This window comes from Chrysemys picta, chromosome 9, assembly GCF_011386835.1.
Source record: "Chrysemys picta bellii isolate R12L10 chromosome 9, ASM1138683v2, whole genome shotgun sequence".
In the NCBI taxonomy this organism is placed as follows: Eukaryota; Metazoa; Chordata; order Testudines; family Emydidae; genus Chrysemys; species Chrysemys picta.
Window position 1 is genome coordinate 38,533,992 of NC_088799.1, and position 21,248 is coordinate 38,555,239.

At 39.7% G+C, this 21,248-nt stretch overlaps 1 protein-coding gene across 1 annotated transcript in view; it reads left to right on the top strand.

Moving 5' to 3' along the window:
* Positions 1-20,997, top strand: part of EPHA4 (EPH receptor A4) — a 142,472-nt gene extending 121,475 nt beyond the window's left edge. The window contains exons 10-18 of the mRNA XM_065558046.1: positions 398-511; positions 728-913; positions 5,106-5,167; positions 5,674-5,883; positions 8,451-8,600; positions 11,392-11,585; positions 14,041-14,196; positions 14,479-15,350; positions 18,447-20,997. Of these exons, the coding sequence (XP_065414118.1) occupies positions 398-511; positions 728-913; positions 5,106-5,167; positions 5,674-5,883; positions 8,451-8,600; positions 11,392-11,585; positions 14,041-14,196; positions 14,479-14,593 (1,187 nt within the window). The 3' untranslated portion in view covers positions 14,594-15,350; positions 18,447-20,997. The remainder of the gene's footprint in view (positions 1-397; positions 512-727; positions 914-5,105; positions 5,168-5,673; positions 5,884-8,450; positions 8,601-11,391; positions 11,586-14,040; positions 14,197-14,478; positions 15,351-18,446) is intronic.
* Positions 20,998-21,248: the final 251 nt, after the last annotated feature.

Consider the following 21,248-nt stretch of genomic DNA (forward strand, 5'->3'; position numbering starts at 1 on the left):
TTGGCGGGACAAGGCTTTGGTGTGTACGCTGACATAATTAGATTGACATAAGCTGCCTTGCATTGACCTAACTGAGTAGTGTAAACCAGGCCTAAGTCACAGGGCTGCAGGCAGCTAGTTGGCCTGCTACCGATATCAGTGATATATGGAGTTCATTCACTGTCAAAAGCCTGATGCTATGTTTTAATAGATGGGAAATTAAATGTTTGCCTTTAAAAATAAAGCACACTGGAATCTCCTAAAGTCCTTTCTTCTTTATTCAGTCAGTGCTGACATGGTGAATCTTTACTGGACACTTTTTTTGCTGCTGTATACCATTAAGAATTCACTCCTTGTATGTTCTGTGCTCAGTAGCATGTAGATCAGTGACATCAAATAAAGCATTTTTGTCTTGCAGGTGTGAGAACATATGTGGATCCTTTTACATATGAGGATCCAAACCAAGCTGTGCGGGAATTTGCCAAAGAAATCGATGCCTCCTGTATAAAGATTGAAAAAGTCATAGGTGTGGGTAAGTTTCATGACATCTGTGTTTGTGCAGTAAATCTGTTTTTGTAATGCATAGCTTTCATTGGTGTTTAGATACTTTGAGATCTAACTGTCGTTTGTATAACAACTCCCTAAAACAAACAGGACCTTTCAGAAGTGCATTGACAATTACATTTTGGCCAGAGAGGGTCACATACGTTTCATGTTCATGGCTGATTCTTTGGTCTTTTTCCTGCAGGTGAATTTGGTGAAGTGTGCAGTGGACGTCTCAAAGTACCAGGAAAGAGAGAGATCTGTGTTGCTATCAAGACTCTGAAAGCTGGGTACACTGACAAACAGAGGAGGGACTTTTTAAGTGAAGCCAGCATCATGGGACAATTTGACCATCCCAACATCATCCATTTGGAAGGCGTAGTTACCAAATGTAAGTAGGTCATTTCTGTGACAAGGCCAGTTTGGAAGTCATTGAGAAATTAAATCTGCATATTTTTTTCCCCTGTTAAGTGACAGATGGAACAGATCCACTGATAGCTAATAGGAGGAAATCAGTGGAGGACAAGTCATTAATCTTGTTGTCAGCTGTAAATGGGTTTATAGTTTCAACTGATACCCTATCTGCATGCAGCTTGTGCAAGATTTTTTAGGGGAATTAATACTGCGGTTTTTTTGGTATGCCAAGCAGGCATCTTTCAAACCTTTGCTAGACTGAGCTGCTTGTTACAAGATAGGTGAAGGCAGATGGTAAGCAAAGTATTTTAAATACTTAAAAAAAAATCAAAACAGAACTACAGTGTCAATGTGCTTTGAAGTACAAGGCATATCTGTGAGGAGCAGGTCTTTGAAATAAAGTAGTCTTTATTTTAGTATGAGACTTGCATATATGTTGTCTCTGATTTATGACTCTGATAGCTTTGCTTCCATTTACAGTAACACCTGGTCGATTATTTTGTTTAAAACCTGTTAGCATTCACTTAGTATTTGAATTCTGTCTCAATAAGAATATGACAAAGCTCAACAGATGCCGTTTCCAAGCCACAACTGAAATACACCTGCGAGACCCATGTGGGTCTGACTTTATAAAGCACCACTGAGACTGTGTAGTGGAGACGGTTACTGTTTAAGATGGCTGTGCTCCAAATACAGTGCATAGTATAGCTGCAGAACAATCTGCAGAGTGCTAAAAGTAGAGGATTCTTCAGATTTAGGGGTTCATTTTCAGTGCTGTGTAGTAGCAGAACGAACCCTCTGCATCCATTGTTGCGAGTGGATGGGGTTTGTGCATTCAACCCTTCACACAGCAATGAGAACGCATGTCATTTAATTAAAAAAATCTCTGGATATTGAAATAAAGTGGCTGATTAAAGTGAGAGTGGAGAGCCCATAATTTTTAATGAACTAACTTTAGAAATGAGCTAAAGGGTGGAAAAAAATCAGTGACAATAAGAATATTTCATTTAGGGAAGATCTCAGCTAGACACCCATCCCCTCTGGAATGTCAAATGGAAGTTGGATTCCTAACTCTCCCATTTGTGCCTTTGAAAGTCTCTCTCTTTTATATCCTTGAATTCCCCTCTTCTAATGTACATGATATTTGCTGCGACTGGAAATATAATTAGTATAGAATATCATTGTTTTCTTTTAAATACAAGTTCCACAAGGAAAAAAAGTCATTCAGACTGCTATTGCCTATGGCTTACCAGGCCTTGCTAAGTGTCTGAGTACTTTAATTAGAAGATAATATTATAATTAAATACCTTTGCAGGTCTGTTCCCTTAAAAAAAAAGGTGGGGGGGCGTTTCTGAGTAGGTGGTGATACGTTTGCTACAGACAGTGATTTTCATAGCACTTCTGGAAAAGAGAGAAGCAACAGGGGGATCTTTGTATTGGAATCCCAACAAGGATCTAAAACCCCTTAGCTAGTACAGCTGTAACAGTTATAAATGACTGGAGGCATTTGCCTAATGCAGTTCTCACCGAATTAAAATGATTTAACATTTTTACTGAGGAGGTGGTAGGCTGACCCCAGTGTGTCCTGTCATCTGGCTCCCAGGAAGCAGTGCTTCTGCTTACCAGCCAGCTCAAGCACCTCAGAGCTGTTGTTGTTTGGTAAACAGGGCTACTTAAGAAGACATTCATCTCAATTCCTCTTGTAGGTTTTCTGAACATTGTGATAAATTAATGCATTTAATAAACTGAAAACTAAAATGCAAGATAAATTGTGGAGGTGGAGTGTTGGAAGAGAGGAAGCAGGAAAGTACGAATGTATTATTGGCTGCTAGTCAAGTACTTTTATAATTGACTAGATGATGGTAACTTGCTCCCTCCCCAGCCTCTCTCACCCCCTCCCACTTCTCCACTACTCAAGCAGCGCCTGAGTAATGGAATTATGTGTTAATGCACTGAAAGAGAGTCTCCCTTTCTTTTAAATTGACAAAGTGTATTTTGATTGAGGGAGGTTAATTAAAACTCATTTAGATGTATTTGTTCTGTCGAATGACCGGTCACAGTTGCAAAGGGTAAATTAAATGGGGAAATATGCAGATTGGATTAGAGTGGTTTCCATTCTTACTGATGAATGCTCAGATAGGTGAATTTTCCTGTATGGAGAAGGAGGGGGAGTGATATCTTATCCCAGCCTTTTCCTGTAAGAATGCAAATATTCAGCCAAGGCTTTTAAGATCACACACACATAATTGTTTTGCTCAAGGCTTACCTTTGTTCATGCAAATCAGATGAGTAGGTATCCAGCTGCCTGATTACAATTTCAAACACATGTTGGTCTACATGAGCAAAGATGGCATGTGATCGTGATAATGAGAGTTTTTGGCATTGGCTAAAATGGTAGGAGAATCAGGAATCGGAGGCTGCGTCTACGTTAACAGGGACTTTAGTGGCATAATTATGGCACTGAAATTTTGCTGGCATAACCCCACAGTGCAGACGCACCAAAGGAAGGGGGTTTCTCCATGCTATAGGAACACTGTTAACCAGATTGATGGAAGCATTCTTGCATCACCTAGCACCATTTACATGGGTGGGGGGTGGGAGGTCAGCCTAGATACAACGCTCAGGGGTGTGGATTTTTCATACCACTGGCAGAATTACAAGGGGGAGGCATTCTGTTGAGTGAAAAATGCACTGATGTAGAAATAATTATGGGAGCTTTTCAGTGCTAAAATATTTCACAGATGGCCAATTTTAATAGTCGATTGTTCTGAGCAGATACTGCTGGTGAATGGAGCAAGGAAAAGTTGTGCGTTTTTGCCAACTCAGCTCTATCTTTATATTGAAGGCATCTGCAGTTTAGGTCGCAGGTTGGTTGAACCCTCTCTCCCCTATAAAATTCACTTGTTCGAAGCCGTTCCTGTCAGTATAAAAACCAAAGTAAATGTTCTCAGGGACAGGATTTTTTTTTTTTTTTTTTTTTTTTTTTTTGAAGGAAGAAGCAGTGTGTTTAACGATTAGAGCAGAGAGGCAGGAATCCTGGTTTCTGTTTCTGACTGCCACTATGTAGAGCCTGATTCTCCAAGGAGCTGAGCAGTCCCAAGTCTCTGACTTCAGTTGGGGTTGAGGGGCTGATCTCCTTGTAGAATTCACACAGCCTCTCACAGGACTGCGCTTGGCAATCACTTAATCTCTTTATGCCTCTCATTGGACATCTTTAAAACAAGAGTAATTAGATTGGCCTCAATCCTTCAAACACAGAGTCTGAACATGATGCGTGCTTAGTCCATTGAAATCATTGGGGTTTCTCACCTGCAGGATCAGGGCCATATAACTTTGTATGTCAAGCATTCTATATGTGCATATTTATTCATTATTATTATTATTATTATTATTATTATTATGAGAGAGGCCATTTTTCTAGTCACCATTCTATGTCAGTAACCCAATATTTCTTTTTACATTTCTTAAAGTTAGCTTTTCCCTATTGCACTATGGAAAGATGAGTGCTGCTACTGCATCTGACCCAATATTTGACACAATTCATTGAATCGTTTATTGTATGCGGGAAATGGAGAAGGCTCATTTAGAAATAGCGAGACATACAGGATACAGGTTCCGGACTGAGAAAGTCGGGGACGGGGGGAAAGGAGTTTATATTTTGCATGCTCAAATCTCAACCTGCATCTGAATATCTTTAGCTGCTGACAGCTTTCCACTCCCCTGAAGCTTTGATTTTTTTCAAAAGAAGAAAAAAGGATCCAAGTGCTCACTGAGACTGCCTCGAAAAGAAAATGCATATTCTAGCAAAGAATTTAATTATCCTAACAATTTTTCAAGTTTGAACAGCTCTATCTGGTTCCCCCTCCCTTCTACTTCTTTAGCGAGCAATTATCCATTCATAGGTTCCCTGGAGACCCAAGGCCACTTTAGTTAAAGACCTTGTCAGCAAGTCACCCAAAGGGTTAACCTTCCAGATGGAACCCTTAAATGTCCTTGTCCCATAATATTTCTTTTCCAGATCCCTACAGCTGAGGCATAATGGCGCTTTTTAAATTAAATTAGATTGTGCAAGACAGGTGTCTTGGCAGTAAAATCATGTGCAACCTATTTTTATCTCATTAACATCGGTGTTCATCAAGGAATTGTTTTTTTCTTTCTGCAAACTCTAGGTAAACCGGTAATGATCATAACTGAGTACATGGAGAATGGCTCCTTGGATGCCTTCCTCAGGGTAGGTGATTGCTTTATAATAAACCCAAAGAGGTTTTACACGGGGAAACACTTTCTGATTCCTTATTCTTGTTCTAGTTGAGGGAGGGATATAGAGAATATAAACCTAATAATGTTTGTAATTGGGAAATACTTTTTAATATCTTTATCTAGCTGGTGTGAAGGGATACAGAGTAGATGTAACATTTGAAATGTAGGCTCTTAAATAATCCATGTTTAATAGGAAGCAGTTTTGATTTATTCCATTTTTGAAAGCCTTGCAATGCTGTAGATTCATTAAAACTGGATATATTCCATACATCACAGGAAGCAATGACAAAACCTCTGGGTTTGTACTTTACTGGTGAATTATAGACACTAGTCAGGAGGGTGAGGAAATAACATTGCATTTCATTTCAAACAAGATGAAGATCTAGAGGTGTGCTCTTTGCCAGCTTCAGCTGTGGCAGTAATGTAGCTTTTAACTTAATGCTATGTGATTTTTTTCTCCCCCTTCCTCATCTGCAGAAAAATGATGGCAGATTTACAGTAATTCAGTTGGTGGGAATGCTTCGTGGCATTGGCTCTGGAATGAAGTATCTGTCTGACATGAGCTATGTGCATCGGGATCTAGCTGCCCGAAATATATTAGTCAACAGCAACTTGGTCTGCAAGGTGTCTGACTTTGGCATGTCCCGTGTCCTGGAAGATGATCCTGAAGCAGCCTATACTACTAGGGTAAGGCAGGAAAGGGCCTTTTCTTCCCTACAAAGTGGTTTTGTTTTTTGGTTTTGTTTTGTTTTTAAATAATCTCAGGCACACATGAAAACCTGTTTCATTACATAAAAGTGTACATTGGGCCAGGATCTCAGCCAGTGTAAATCATTGTAGATCCATTGATGTCAATGCAGCTACATCAATATACCTCTGTTAAGTTCCAGCCCATTGTCTTCATTAGCTGCCTTCAGTGTACTAGGAATTGGTGACAGGAACTTGAGACCAGGAATTAGGGTTTTGGGTCCTACTCCTGCAAATGTTTATGCAAGTGCTTAATTTTTTGCATGTGGATAGTCCCATTGAATTTAGTGGTACTACTCATGTGTGCATATATAGGTGTGTGCTTAAGTGTTTGCAGACTCTGGGCCTTGATGATGTGGACGGCCTCTTCCTGCCCCTAAAATGGATTCTGTTCTATGTGTGATTAAAGAACTTCTCAAGATGTCCAACCCCTAAGCAGTTTATGCTGTAGCTGCCTATAAATTACAAAGACCATTTACATGATGAAGGTTTTCTGTTCATTACTAATAATAAGCAAATGAATATTTAAATCTGAAAAAGTGGGGAGTAGATATGTAATACCATTTGAATTTTAGCAGCATAGTGCTACTAATTTTGCTATCCTAGTTTTAGTATTCTGAATGTAATGATACCAACACTGCTGCTCACCAACAATATTCTGACCATTACCAACACCTTTGAAATTAACATGCACCAGGAAAAAAGTTAGAGATTTTATAAAGTCTTTTTTAATTGCTTGTTTCATTTTTAAATATCTGCCATTCTCCATCTGTTCTCCTGAGTGCAGAGATTGTCTGCAGTACTCAATTTTTGTGGTTTAATCCCTATACTCATCCTTTAATGAATTCACAGTTCATTATGGGGAAAGATAGACTTATGTAGTATTGTAGTATTAAACGCTGGCCAACCCTGGTATTTCCCACTAATAAGGGTGCTGAGAGAGGGGGGCTGAAACAGAAGTCTGGAAAACTGTATTCAAGCAAATAAAAGTATAGACAAATATACCAGGGCAAGACAGAAACTATTGAAAAGCCTCCCTTTGAATTTAGTGAGTGCAAATATAGTACTCTGTTTTCTCTGAGTAAACTGCAGTGAATCAATGTAATTTGCATTACAGTACATTGTCTTCTTTTAGTATCAGTAATGAAGTGCTGGGAACATTTGGATGAGCTCCACTGTACTCGAGCAGCTTAAAAAAATGTTGAGCTTACTGACAATTTTTAAAATAACAAGCGCATATAAGCCATGTCCATACATCTGTGTTTGACAGAAGAAGGGAGTTTGCTTGACGGTCATAGATAATACAGTGAACTGCTTTTTTTTTTTAAAAAAAAGCACTTGTCCTATGTTAACATAATTGTCCGTTCTGTTCCCCATCAGGATTCTAGCTCATTGAAGTGAAAGCATCCTAAAGCATGTAGTCACAAACAAAATAGACATACTAATGCATATGTGCATTCACATAGGACCTTATCTAAAGCCCTTTGAAGTCAGTGGATAGACTCCCATTGCTTTCTACGGGGTCTGGAACAGCCCCATACTAAACACTTGACAGACACACAAAGGACAATAAACTATCAGCCAGGTAAACAGAGACAAAGGACAAGCAGTTAGGAACAAAAGGTGTCTCCAGAAACTGCAAAGAAAAAGAAACTCAACAACATAAATTATAACAAAGAAGAAAAAACATCTTTGTTCAACTTTCAGTAGTGTTCCCAGATGGGACTGCAGGAAACCTAAAGCTCAATTAAAAACACCTTGTGCATTAGCATAAACAAAAGGAGAAATCTCTGGCACAGCATCACTTGAGGCAAAATCAGATAAATGGGATGGAGTTCTTTTTAAAACATTAACTAACCCCAATGGCCCAATTCAGGTGCCCGAGCCTTTTTATTTGTGCTTACTTCAAAAAAATGCAATAAAAAAAGCTCTCCCCAAAGTTAGCTGGTATCAGAAGTGGTCCTGTTACATGATACTATACTTAACTGTTCCTATACTGACTGTAGCAGCCTGAAAGCTGATTTACTCTACTTCTGAGTTATGTACGGGATATTGTCCATAGGGAAAATCACAGTATTTGATACAGCTTCCCAGATGTATTTCACTATTTATTTCACTATTCTGGAAAAAAAATTAAAGTCTATAACCCCACTTCGTTGGAGCTGGGACAAATAGGTCAGACGGGCAAGCAAGAAAATAATCAAGCCCTTGCACTAACAGTGTGTACTTATTTGTTTTGTATACTAATCCTCTAATATATGCATTATAAACTCCTGGCTTTTTCCCATACTCAGTGTAGCCCTAAGCATAAATCTGGCAGTGGGCTGATAAAAATACATTTAACAATTTACTTATTTGCATCCCTGTGACTAAAGAAAACAGATGGATGGCATCTGTCTCCAGGGCTCTGTCTTGCAGTTTTGAAGCCAGTGACATAGAACAGTGACATCCACATGAAGCGTCAGTCCAGTAGCTTACCAGCCTCGGTCTTCTTCTGTTTTTATCAGGGTGGCAAAATTCCTATCAGGTGGACTGCACCAGAAGCAATTGCCTATCGTAAATTTACATCAGCTAGTGATGTGTGGAGCTATGGCATTGTAATGTGGGAAGTGATGTCCTATGGAGAGAGACCTTACTGGGATATGTCCAATCAAGATGTGAGTTCCTTTCTGATGTTGTTTTATTTTTTTCTTCCTCTTTGTTTCAATTTTTTTCTTCTTTCCTCGCAATCCCAGTGTGGTGGTGATGTGTTAGGCCCAAATTTTGCAAAAGGAGTAGCATGGATGGACTCTTTTGCCCATGTGTGTCCCTTTGCAAGATCAGGCCCTTAAATAAAAGTTTCCATTTTGGATCAGACCCTTGCTTCATCAAGCCTGGTACCCTGCATCCACAAGTGACCTGTAATTGATCTATTTGCGCATCTATTGCAAGTGTTGTATGAAGTTGAGCTATACTAGATTGTAGACTTAGATGAGGCACTCTTCTGAACCCACGATTAGGCGAATTCCAGAAAACACAATGACCGTGATCCAAAAAGATCCCTATCCAGAAAAGCACTTAAGCAAGTTTTTAAGTCCCATTAAAAGTCAATAGAACGTAGCCGCATGTTTAACGTGAAGTGTGTGCTTAAACGTTTTCTTGAATCAGAGTCTACATGTTGTTTATCACTCTACCACTATACTTTCTGCAATGTGTTATAATTTCTAGAAAAAAATTGTAAACAGTTTTAAAGGAAATAGAAGAGTGAGGAGTGGAGCTGAAATGTTCATAAATTCTCATTTAAAACATTTCAGAAATAATTATGTTAAAAAGAGAAGGACAATGTGAATATTAATATTAAACTTCAACTTCACTGAGGGTTATTGGGAAAAACACTTGAATTTATGGTGCTTCTCATTAAGAATTAATTTCCCCAACCCTAGTATACTTGAAATTATTAGTATTTGTTGTTCATATAATTTTATTTCTTTTACAATATTCAGAACAACACATACAAGGTATAACTGTGATTATCACTCAAAGCATCCCTTGACAATGGAATAGTTGCCCCAAGAGGACATTAAAAAGCAGCTTCACTAAACGATTGTTCTTAAATTATGCAAGTCCCTTTTAACAGTACCATCTGGACCACTTCATCCTATTCCAAGGGAGAGTACACACAATGGCTGCTGTTTCAGAGGGGTTCTTTAATAATAATACTAATAAGGGTCTGCACTAATAGAATTTTTACTAAATAAAACAAATATTTCCTGTGAAAATGAGACATGGGCTGGCCATAATCCCTTTCCCAAGGGTTTTATAAGCAAATAAAGGAGTGGGAAAAAGTTAACCGGAATATATGGTCATGGAGTCAAAGGTGGGAAGTTAAATAACATTTTACAAGTCATCCACTTTCTTATATGGAGCTGAACATTTTCAAAGAGCATTTACGTGTGGATGGCATTTAATCTAAAAAAGGGAATTTAATTACATTTTCTTCTGATGTGGACATCTCCTCTGGCACCCTGCCCTTGCCCTCCTGTATCAACAGGAAGTCATAGAGGTTTTACAAGAAAACAAAGCACCAGATGCACCTTGGAAACACAATGTATTTTCATTAGCAATGGTAGGTAATTCAGAGCAATACAGAAGTGGGTTTGCAGATGCCTTCCCTGTCTGATGGGTCAAGATAGATCCAAAAACTGGTGAGGTAGCTATGGTATTGTCTGTGGATCCTAAAGGAAAAAGTGTTGTGCAGCTCACTTCATACATAGAGAATTACATAGGCAAGGAAAGACAATGCAGTGGTGATGGGTGGTTTGTGAAAAGTACTAGATTGACTGCCCAGGCAACACTAGTTCTCCTTATTCTCTGAATGATCAGAAGCAGTGCAAGCATCTCCAGACTGTCAGGCATTGTGTCTTAGCCACTGTTCTTGGGACCAGCTCTAGGGGTAACAGCATAATTCAGTCTACTGGAGTATTGATCTTTGTTCTCTGCTAAGTCTGCCAACAAGGGTGCCCATTAGTTCCAGCTGTGATGGGGGAAAGAGTTGTGGTGTGGGTACCATCTAGTAAGAACAGGATCTTGGAATGACCACATAGATTGCCAAACTGCCCTTGGATAGTATTGAGCCATATTTACAGAGGGTGTGAGGTAGTTGCATAGAGTCAGGGTTTGGATCAGGTTGCATGCTGTTAATAGTTACAGGAAAGCTGCACACTTTATCTGACACAATAGACCAGATCGGGACTGTCCAGATGGGGATGTGCAGGAGGAGGAAGAGGATGGAAGGAGACTTCCCTTCCCCTTTGCATGTCAACCAGTCACAACCAGGGAGAGAGAACAGGCCCTGTGCTAGATTGCATTGCTAGTGGAGCTGAGATAGCTCAAGAGGAGGGGGAGCACAAGCTGCACCCTGAGAAAGGGTGGGGGGAGCTCTAGCACTGAGGTGCAGTCCTCAGAACTGGCTGAAATTCCTGCAGGATTCCTGCTGTGGCATTGCTCCTTCTCACCCCTATCCAAGATGACCAGCAGCTTAACTCTGGCCCCACTGTTTTCCTGAAATACAGTGATCCTCCTCATCTGTGTTATTTTTGTGTGTGGCTCGTCAATGAGCAACATCTTTGAAGAAGTGGGCTTCAGAAGCCATACCTAATGCAATAAATGTTTGTGATATTTATCGCCACTCATGAGCTTGAAATGCATGTGATTGGCTTCCCTGCACCACAGATGTTCCCTAAATGTGCTCATCTCCTCTGGCTTTAAATCTTAATTAATTTCTGAATTCGCAAAAGGAAATGGTGAGAATAGGTAGGCCTCAACAACAGCTTGAGTTTGAATTTTATTTTCCACATTGTTTCATTTTGTTGTGGGTTTGTTTCCAGGCTTAGGGTCAATCTAGAATGGTTTATACACAGCTACAGTCTGTGAAGTTCTTTAACTGTTCTTTAATGGTGCTGTGGATAGGTTATTAAAGCCATTGAGGAAGGGTATCGCCTGCCACCCCCAATGGACTGCCCCATCGCTCTCCATCAGCTGATGCTGGACTGCTGGCAGAAGGAACGCAGCGACAGGCCTAAATTTGGACAGATTGTCAACATGCTGGACAAACTCATCCGCAACCCCAACAGCTTGAAGAGGACAGGCACCGAGAACTCCAGGTCAGCTGTGCTTTTTTTAATGGTGATCTATGAGGGAATATATTAGAGGTGACAGGCAAGCTGTAACTCACCTAAACTTCTGTGCTCACATTAAGATATGCCTCACAGTGCTTGCTAGACTGCACAGCCTTTTTTACCCAGCGGAAGATTGTTTCCCAATGGGGTTATTCTGACATTCCATCCAACCACACTGTGGGGCCCAGATGCTCCTGGCTCTGTGAAAGCAGAAACTGAATAAGGAAAACAATTGCTTTATCCTACCAGCGCCGAATATTTTTATAACATAGATTTAAGGGTGGCTTTGAAAAGATCTGATGCAATCAAGTGATGTTTTCTTGACAAAACAAGACATGCTGAGTCTCTCTTTTTTCAGTAAAAGATCCTGAAGGGGTCTGCTTCAGTGCAATGTAACTAGCAGGAGTGACCTGGTTTGCTAAAGGGAAAAGTACATCATCAAGTTTTATAAACCCTAGGTAGGATTTGCAAATGAGCGTTACAGCATTACAGCCAAAGCCTTGTGGGCACAGCGAAGGTGTGGATTAATTATTATGTGAATTTGAATTTGATTTTGTGGCAAGACAGAGTTTCATGTCTGTACTGATCCTGTGTCATGTTGCAAAGAAAATTTCAAAGCTGTTAAAGAGATCTTTATTTGGGGCCAGATATTCAAGTGGTGCAAATCAGTGAACTCTCGAAATCAGTGGAACTTCACCGGTTAACACCAGCTGAGGATCTGGACCTTTATTTGAGAGTGTTTTTGTCTGGTTTTAAAGCAAAATGAAGTCTGCTTGAAATGAATAAGTGGAAGGGTCTGGAGGGAGAAGAAAATTAGCAGAGAATGAGGGTGGAGGAAAAAAATTCTAAACCTGATCCGATCCTTGAACAGAAAGGAAATAAGATCTATATTCTCTATGCTGCCTGGAATGAGTCTCCCTGAATCAGTGGAGCAATAACAGAGGCCAGACAGTTCCTGATTCAGCCGCTGGCAGGCCAGCATAATGGAAAAAGCTGTTTTTCACTTTTAAACTAGTGGATCCCTCGGTGACTATTGCTTACCATTTACATTACCAAAGACAGGTTATTAGCCCTCTGAGGCCACTATCACCACACTTCCTCCAGATTGCCCTAATTGCAGCTGTAGCCTGGCGTGTGTATCCACCTCTGTGGTTTAAATAATTTAAGAAGGAGAGAGTCATAATACCAACTGTTTAATCTCCTCCAACTTGATTTGATTCCAACTCACAGATAACATGTCTTTGACTACATTTAGTTATTACAATAGTTTACAGCCTGTTGTGTGTCCTTTCTCCCTGCGTCCAAATCCCGTTTGTAGCCTTTTTTTCCTTGGAGCATGAAATCCGAACAAATATATGTGTATGCCTTTATACAGTGAGACTGATAATAGACTGCAAATTGCTGTGTATGCATTATATATAATATGAAAAGGGGCACTGAACAGACTGCAAGAAAGTATGGTAAAAGTTGTGTTAAGTGCTACCAACGTGAACCCTATCCCTCTGGACAATATATAACAGCACTGCAGAACACCTAGTCTTTGATGCTGTGCATTTTAAAATAAATGATCAAGTTGGCATTTGCTTTGTTTAGCTATATGGTAGTAATTTACAGTGGCTTAATGGAAAACATTGCAATTTTCAAAATACATAAAATAATAAATGAGCTATTAAATGGGCACTGAATTTGTTAAAATAATTATTCCAGAATCTCTACAATGGAAAATAAGAAGCACATTCCACAGAGCAAACAAAGATCAAAGCTACCATTATTCCCACCAATCCTTGCACACGTGCTGATCAGGAATGGATTGATTAAAGAGGGGATTAACTCCCTGCTGTCCTGAGTTTGTTTGAACGCACTGAGCCTGCTTGCAAACCTGGCTAGAAACCTGCCTGAGCTGAACTCTCCCTGAGCTTTGAGCTCCAATCCAGCCTGGCAGGTTCTGAGCTCACAGTTTCTCTGCTCATACTTCAGTAGTGTTTCTATAGTTGCTGAACCTGAGGTGTGACATATGCAAATTTGGCAAGTGCTTGAATTGCTGTATGCAGGATACAGACACAGTAGCCTGAACATATTACAGCATTCAGGACCTCATTGTTTGCTGAGCACAAAGTGTTTTCCATGACCTTTGTTGCATCTGGGGCTTAACCTATAAAGGGCACAAAGATTTGATTTACAACTGAAGATAGCAATACACACCTGGGATCAAATTCATTCTTAGGGCAAATTGGCCTGTTATTATATGCTTGCTAAATTTGCCATTGGTTACATTTTATAGTACATAAGCCCCAATTTTTACTAGTTACAGGCAACATGCCACCCTTATTTGAACGGATGGTCTGTTTTGTCTAGTCACAGCATAATCATTGCAGAGCTTAAACTTTGTTCTGTTAACCAGCTAATACCTGTTATCTGCCCATGTATTTTCTGTTCCTAGGCCAAACACTGCCCTGTTGGATCCGAGTTCTCCGGAATTCTCAGCCGTCGTTTCTGTTGGGGATTGGCTTCAGGCCATTAAAATGGATCGATATAAGGATAACTTCACAGCTGCTGGCTATACAACCCTAGAGGCTGTGGTACATATGAACCAGGAGTAAGTACTCAGCATATAACAAAAACTGGTAAATCTGGATTTAATCGGCTTCTTTTGCTTTGTGCTGCATATCATTACGCTCATTAAAGGAATGGAATGCCTTTCATTTGGATGGAGTAGAACTTTAAAATGCTTCCACAATGCCTTCAGTTATTTAATTAAACATTTCTATACATCTGCCTTGCTTTTGCAGTATTACATGTGGTTGACTCTCATATGTTGCTTTGCGTCAGCATTTAACACAAGTTCTCAGTCCTCTGCTTCTTTTCTTGTTTTAATCAGTGATCTGACGAGAATTGGGATTACCACCGTTGCGCACCAGAACAAGATTTTGAGCAGCGTCCAGGCAATGCGGACCCAAATGCAACAGATGCACGGCAGAATGGTTCCCGTCTGAGCCAATACTGAATAAACTCAAACTCTTGAAATTAGTTTACCTCATCCATGCACTTTAATTGAAGAACTGCACTTTTTTTACTTCGTCTCCTTGCCCTTTGAAATAAAGACCTGCAGCATTGCTTGATGTACAGATTGCTGGAACTGTGGGGAGCGGGTCCTACCAAAATGACAAGCCGTCATTTTAAACCAGACCTGGAACAAATTGTTTCTTGGAATAATCTTCTGTTGATCAACGATATGTAAAATACATGTATCTATATAAATATAACGTCACATTCAAGTTTTGATGCTGTGTTTGCTGCCAGATACTGTGCTTAAAAAATAATTATTCTTCCTTCCCCCAATGACCTGGGGGTTACAACCACGGTATTTTATTTGTGGGATAAACCGTGGTTGTGCATCTTTCACTGGAACGAAGAATCTACCCCAGGATATTTTCTGCAGACTCAGCGTGTCTCTGATACCGTGCAGAAACCTCAATGAGAATATTGTTTGGCTGATCAGTGCCTCTCAATTAGTGATTTACCCATTTACAGGGTGAGATCGGGAATGACCCACCTTGAGGATTACTGGACAAAACTGGACTTCTGGGGGGATTTGTTATTGGCTGTTGTTGTGCCATACTGAGTTGTAAATCTGTAAATCTTTTGCAAACATCTTACTGACAGTCAGCTGTGACAATCTTGACTGTGAAACTTCCAGACTCACATCCCTTTCCCCTTTGAAGGAGCAATCACTCTTGCAACACTGAAAAGGTCAGTGAAAGTATAGCCTCCATTCTATTCCTGGTGTTTTTATTTTTTCAAACTATACTGTCACCTGTAAATACTGCGTGGAAGAAAATGCATGTAGGATTGTGGTTCCTGACTGTTTTGGATAAACCTGTACTAGTTTGCCAGACTAAGCTCAACTGTTCCTACTGCATCACATTCAGTTGCATGCACTCTTCACTGACAATGGAAATTAGGCTGTTCCAAACCTTAGTCTCGCTTGCAAGCTCAGTTGTGGGTTGGAATATGTACAGATGATGGGAAGTAGATGGTGTTGGTACATCATGAAGAGCCTGACCCTGTTCCTGTTGATTTCTCACTGGTGGGTGAAGGATTGTACTCTACAGTAGTGATGGGAAAACAGAGAAACAGGCACTAATGCCTAAAAGCACCAGTATTGGTAAATGTGCCATTAGAGGGGAACCACTGATATACGATTTCCCTCGGTCTTTGGAAACATGATATAACCCACTTAGGTAAAACAATCAAAGCAAACCCTCTGACCTTCTTTTAGGCTGAAATTCAGTCTCTGCTGTCACATCTGTGATGTGACCAAGAATGGAGTAAAATGGAATTATACAGGCATTTTTTTCTTCCTTTTGCACACATGTGAGTTAGTGTGTAGTGATGGCTACACATCAAACAAAGTTACTCTAGTCTAGGAGATCCCTGCATTTTTGTTTGATCACATGGGGATTCAGTTTGGTGAGATCAAGAGCTCTCCAGACATATTTGGGCTTGAATTTTATTTGTATTAAGATCCATTAACACTGTTTTGTCAGTGTAAAGAGGCATTATATTGGGCATAAATTACACATACACTCCCTTTATACTACCAGAGCAGTAATACCTTGCCAGACCTTAGTGTACCTAAGTAGCAGACCCATTTGTGCTTTGATGTGGAGGTGTAGAGAAGAGGACTTTCATGCCCCTGAGCATTGATTTGCAAAGTTTTGTGAACTTCACATTTCAAAAATGATGAGATCATCTCACAGGTCACAGCTGCTTTTGGTCCACCTCTACACCTGACAGCAGCTTCAAAAAACAACTGAGCTTGATATGTTGAAGTTTAAAGTCACTGTATTTATTCTGAATCCGAAACAGTTGACTTGATTGAACAAGTCAAACTTGCCATATCAACAAAGTCATTCTCATCATTTTTTGTCACTTGTAACAATAACTTGCTGATTTGAACCACTGGCTTTCTTCCCAATCCCCAGGCCCCAGCTTATTCTGAAAGCAAGTTGTTCAGAATGTGGGATCCTAAATTCCGGACCTGTAAAATCATCACAACTTAGTAAAAACCTTTTTGCAACATTACTCATAAGAGCTTTTCTGTTTGGGAGAAATTTGAGATTTGTTTCAAAAACTACTTAGACCATCATGTTTTAACATTATTTTGCTGGAGGATGTAAGACCTGGAGATTCATTTGAATGATCTGACATTTGTACTTTCCCAGCAAATATCCCTTGTTCAGTTCAGAGACATTTTAGCTTCCCCTTGCTGCAAACCTGCTATAGAAAGTCAAGGTTATCTTTTAAATAAAAACAAAATGTACCCAATTCTCTGGACAATTTGGAGAATTATGGCATCTAGTAACAATAAGGTCAGAGTATTTCAATATTTTCTTCTTAATATGAAAATTGCGAAGTGCTGCTACTCACAACATAACTTCATTGTGATCAAATGAGAGTGGTGAATGAACAAGGACATGAACATTTTTTAACTGGAGGAAAGCTGTGTGTGTGCGGGGGGGGGGGGTGTCTGTGTAAAACTGAAGGGGTAGTAGAGAGAGGACTTGAATGGAAAATGGTGTTTTTTCTTCACTAAAAAAGTGTCAGTTATCTTTATCCTGCTGATCTGATGCAAAGCAATAAGAACAATGGCAGTGCTACATAGCTTACTGCTCTAGCCATTTATCCTTCTTTTTTTAATGAAAGTTGTTTCCACTCAGGATTTTGCATTAGGAAACTGCAGGGTGTCAGTTATGCTGCAAGGGAACTGAAAGCTTCTTAGCAAAAAGGGTTACAAAAGAAGTTCACTTCACTAAATTGACCTGATAAATCCATGAGCTTTTTTATTTTTAAACATTTGCATGTTTTTTTTAGTAGAAAATTGCATACACAGAAGCACACGCTGATCTTTGTACTGGTCATTGGCAGGCTAAACTGTCATTAACTTAGCCAACAAGATGCTCCTGAATTCCAGTGGGAATTCTTCATATATACATGTGAATTGTACTTTCCGTCCACTCTGAAACAAAACCCCCTTTGTTTCGTTTGGAAGTCATTTTCCCCACCTGCTGGTAGTGTTTTTAATTCTTTTGGACCTACCCACATTACCCAGTTATGTTGCCTGCAAATAAGTCCAGGATTCATCATTTCATCATAATAAGCACTTGAACACACCTTTGCTTGCCACTGTGGAATTGGCATAGTGGGTCAGGGCTACAAGGAAATGCAGTGTTGATCCATGCTGCTGACACACACGCGCACATACGCAATTGGCTTTGGTGTGGTTCTCTGTTCCCCTGCTCTAATATAAACCATTTACACCACCTCTCTCTGTGAGAATTGTTCCTTCCATTGCATTTGGAGATCCTCTATTGTTCACACTTCGCTGTGATTTGTGGGATTAACTCTACTGCTCCTGGAAGACACAGTGACATGCTTTTGAGTAACAGAAGGCACTGTTAGTGGTTGGACTTCCATTAGTACTACCATTTCTGAGCAGTGCACATAGAACACAGTCAATTGGAAATTCTGTGCCTTAAGGAGCCTTTCCTTTCTACATTATTTCTTTAAACTATTCAGTGAGCCAGAATGTTGTCTTCACATTTAAATACAGATAATAACCATACAAGTGTAATTTAAAAGGAAAAAAAATAAGACAGTTGTGCACTTGTGCAAACTGGCCAATTCCCACACCTGCCTATTTGGGCAGGGAACCTCCTTACCTAGGGGTAAATGCAGTGGCAACTTTGTTAGGAAATCCAAATGGCTGCTGTCCAGGTGCTGTTGTATCTGCGTTTGTCCAGGAGTTTGTATTTGGTCTAATGTGTTCCTGTTTCCTTTTTACAGGGAAAATAGATTCTGCTTCCTTGGCCTCACAGCCTTTCCTATTGATCATATTGACCGTGGGAGAACAAAAGACCAAACATGAAGCCTTCCAGATTCCACAAGCCCTGCTTCACCAGCACTGATTCTGGGGAACACAGACACTCAATAAGTGGAATCAGTCCCTGAAGAGTGGGGACTTTTAATTTCCCTTTTTGCATTGAAACAAAACAAAAAGACTCTAAGGTTCAATATCTGTTCTCCAGTTGTCATTTGAAGAATGTACTGTATCAAAGCCCTTCAGACTTCTGGGACTTCCCCCCCCTTCTTCCTTCTTATGGTTTTATTTATATATTTTGATTCCCCCTTCCCCCCGCACCGTACCCTCCGCATGTCACTGCTGCATCTTGTTTGAGTGCAAGTGACAGAGCACTACAGGTATTACCATGGATGTCCAGTCAGATGCCGCGACACAGAACCCAGTTCACGTGAGCTGCCTATATACATTGCTGAAGTGACATTTTACACAAAATGTGCCATTGCAGTGATATAAATATATATATATTTTTTTCTTAGAATGGGTAACGGACTTCTTATCTCTTCCAAATGTACGTGTGTGTGTTTGCGTGCGTCTGCATCACTGCATGTGTAGAACTGCCTGTGAATGTCCCGAAAGTATCTCTGGAAGCTCTGGATTCCATCCATTGCTAGTCGAAGAGTTACATGAGAAAGCAGGCCAGTAGATGATGTCTGCAACAGTAGCAAGAAAACACACACACACACAAAAAGTTTAAATTTCTGTATCTGTAAATGTATTTTATAGCTGCCACACTAACCTTAATGACTGGTTCTGCAGCCTAGAACAGGGGCACTTTCACTTAAGTTGTGGAGTGATGAATAATAAGATCCATAACGGTGATAAAGCTTTTCATCAATATCACTTATTCTTATCAAGACCTGTTCATGATCAAAAACACCAGTTTCTTGATGAAAAGTTGACAGGCGACAATGCCTGTATCCGTCCACTGGTAACCCTGAACTGAACTCTTACGTAGCCTTTTTTATCTGCAAAAATAAGATTTTAAAGACTTGTTGAATGCAAACAAAGATATGCAATTTTTATCCATTCACAGAAGCACATTGCTCAGTGTGCCAGCTGTGAGAACCGTGTGTCCTGTAGCTGACAGTCAAATACTTCATTTTCTCCCAGCAACCGTTAAGGAAATTAAATCACAAGAGACATTTACAATTATGGCTGTTAACAAAAGGGTTGCAAAAGTTTGTCATGTTCCTAGTCTCCATAGCCAAAGGATAGGTGAATTAATGTACAAGGTAATTTCTGTGGCCCAAAGACCAGTGCTAACAACCTACCGGTACTATCTAGAAAAGTTTACTGAGTGTGGATCGTTCACTGTTTATTTACTGTAAACTATCCTTGGAGTGTAGCTGTATGCTAGAGTCTGGTGAATGTGCTGCCATTCCACATTTTGAATTCAGCGACAGATTTGCTCCACCTTTTTTCTGGTTGCAGAGGACTGATGTCTACTGAGGTAGCACAATACAGCACAGCAAGCTATAGCAGGACAAGCAATCAGTCAAACATACATTGGAAAAACCAAGACAAAATATGGATGTTGCCATGTTAAAAGAGCATGCCACATTGAATGGAGCCATAAAGAAATGTCTCAAAGTTACTTCTATTTCCTCCTTCTCTCCTGGCCCCTTTATTTTCGTTATTAAAATAATGTTACGTGCTCTCATGAACCATAAATTAAAGATCAATATAGCTGAGATGCGGGGGAAGCTCATGTAGTTGTGCTGAAGGCAGAAACCATACAACACTATCAAGGAGTCAGGGAGCGGAAGTGTGCATTGCAAACCCAGCACATTCAAATTGCAGTTAAATGTTTTAAACAGAGCTTGGGTTAAAAAGTAAACAAGTTACTACAGACTTTGCTTCCATATTTTCCCCCTTACAGAAGACGTCATCAACAGATCTCTCTAGCATGGTAAGCCTTTGGTAGAAATTGTTCTGCTCACCACACCACCAGTTGATGTTCGTCCAGGTTTCTTGCTGTACTAACTTTGTGATGGATCTGTGTATTTAAAAATGTATTAAAAAAAAAAGGCTGGTACTTAACCAGTAAACAGGACTTAAAAAGCAGTATTTTTCTTTTATGTGACATTTTCATAACCAGAAAAAAAAATCCTGAATACTAATCAAAGAAATAAAGAGAGTGCATTTATTTTTTTGTATCACTGCAAGTATGTTGGAATATGCAAGGACTGTGGTTAAAAGTAGAATGTATGAGGCATATTATAATTTAGTTCATACTGAGAAAAAGATTCTAACAGCATTTTTTGGTTCATGAATTTGAACAGTCTCTGGGTTAGACATAGATTTTCTATTTTAATTTGTAATTCCCCCACACACACCCTCCATGAATTTTAGGTACACATAACTTATGTCATTTATTTATGGTCTTTTATACCTAGTTTGTAAAATTGTAAAATAGCAAACAATGCAAAAGTTTGCATTTGAAAACAATAAAGTAGTTGCTGTACAAACTTCAAATGTGGCTATTGCTAATTATTGCTACTGTTTATGATTGATCATTTGCTGACAATGCGCTTGGCATAGCACAAAACTTCCCTGCCCCCAAATTGGTTATTTCTCTGCAGTATTTGTAACACAAGTGCACTCTCATCATATTAACGTTGTAATATTCAGACGTTTACTAAAGTACACCATTCCCCCCCCCCGCCTTACACAGATACCAATGTATTCCAAGTGATGTTTATGTGGGGGGAGGTGTAACAGTCATT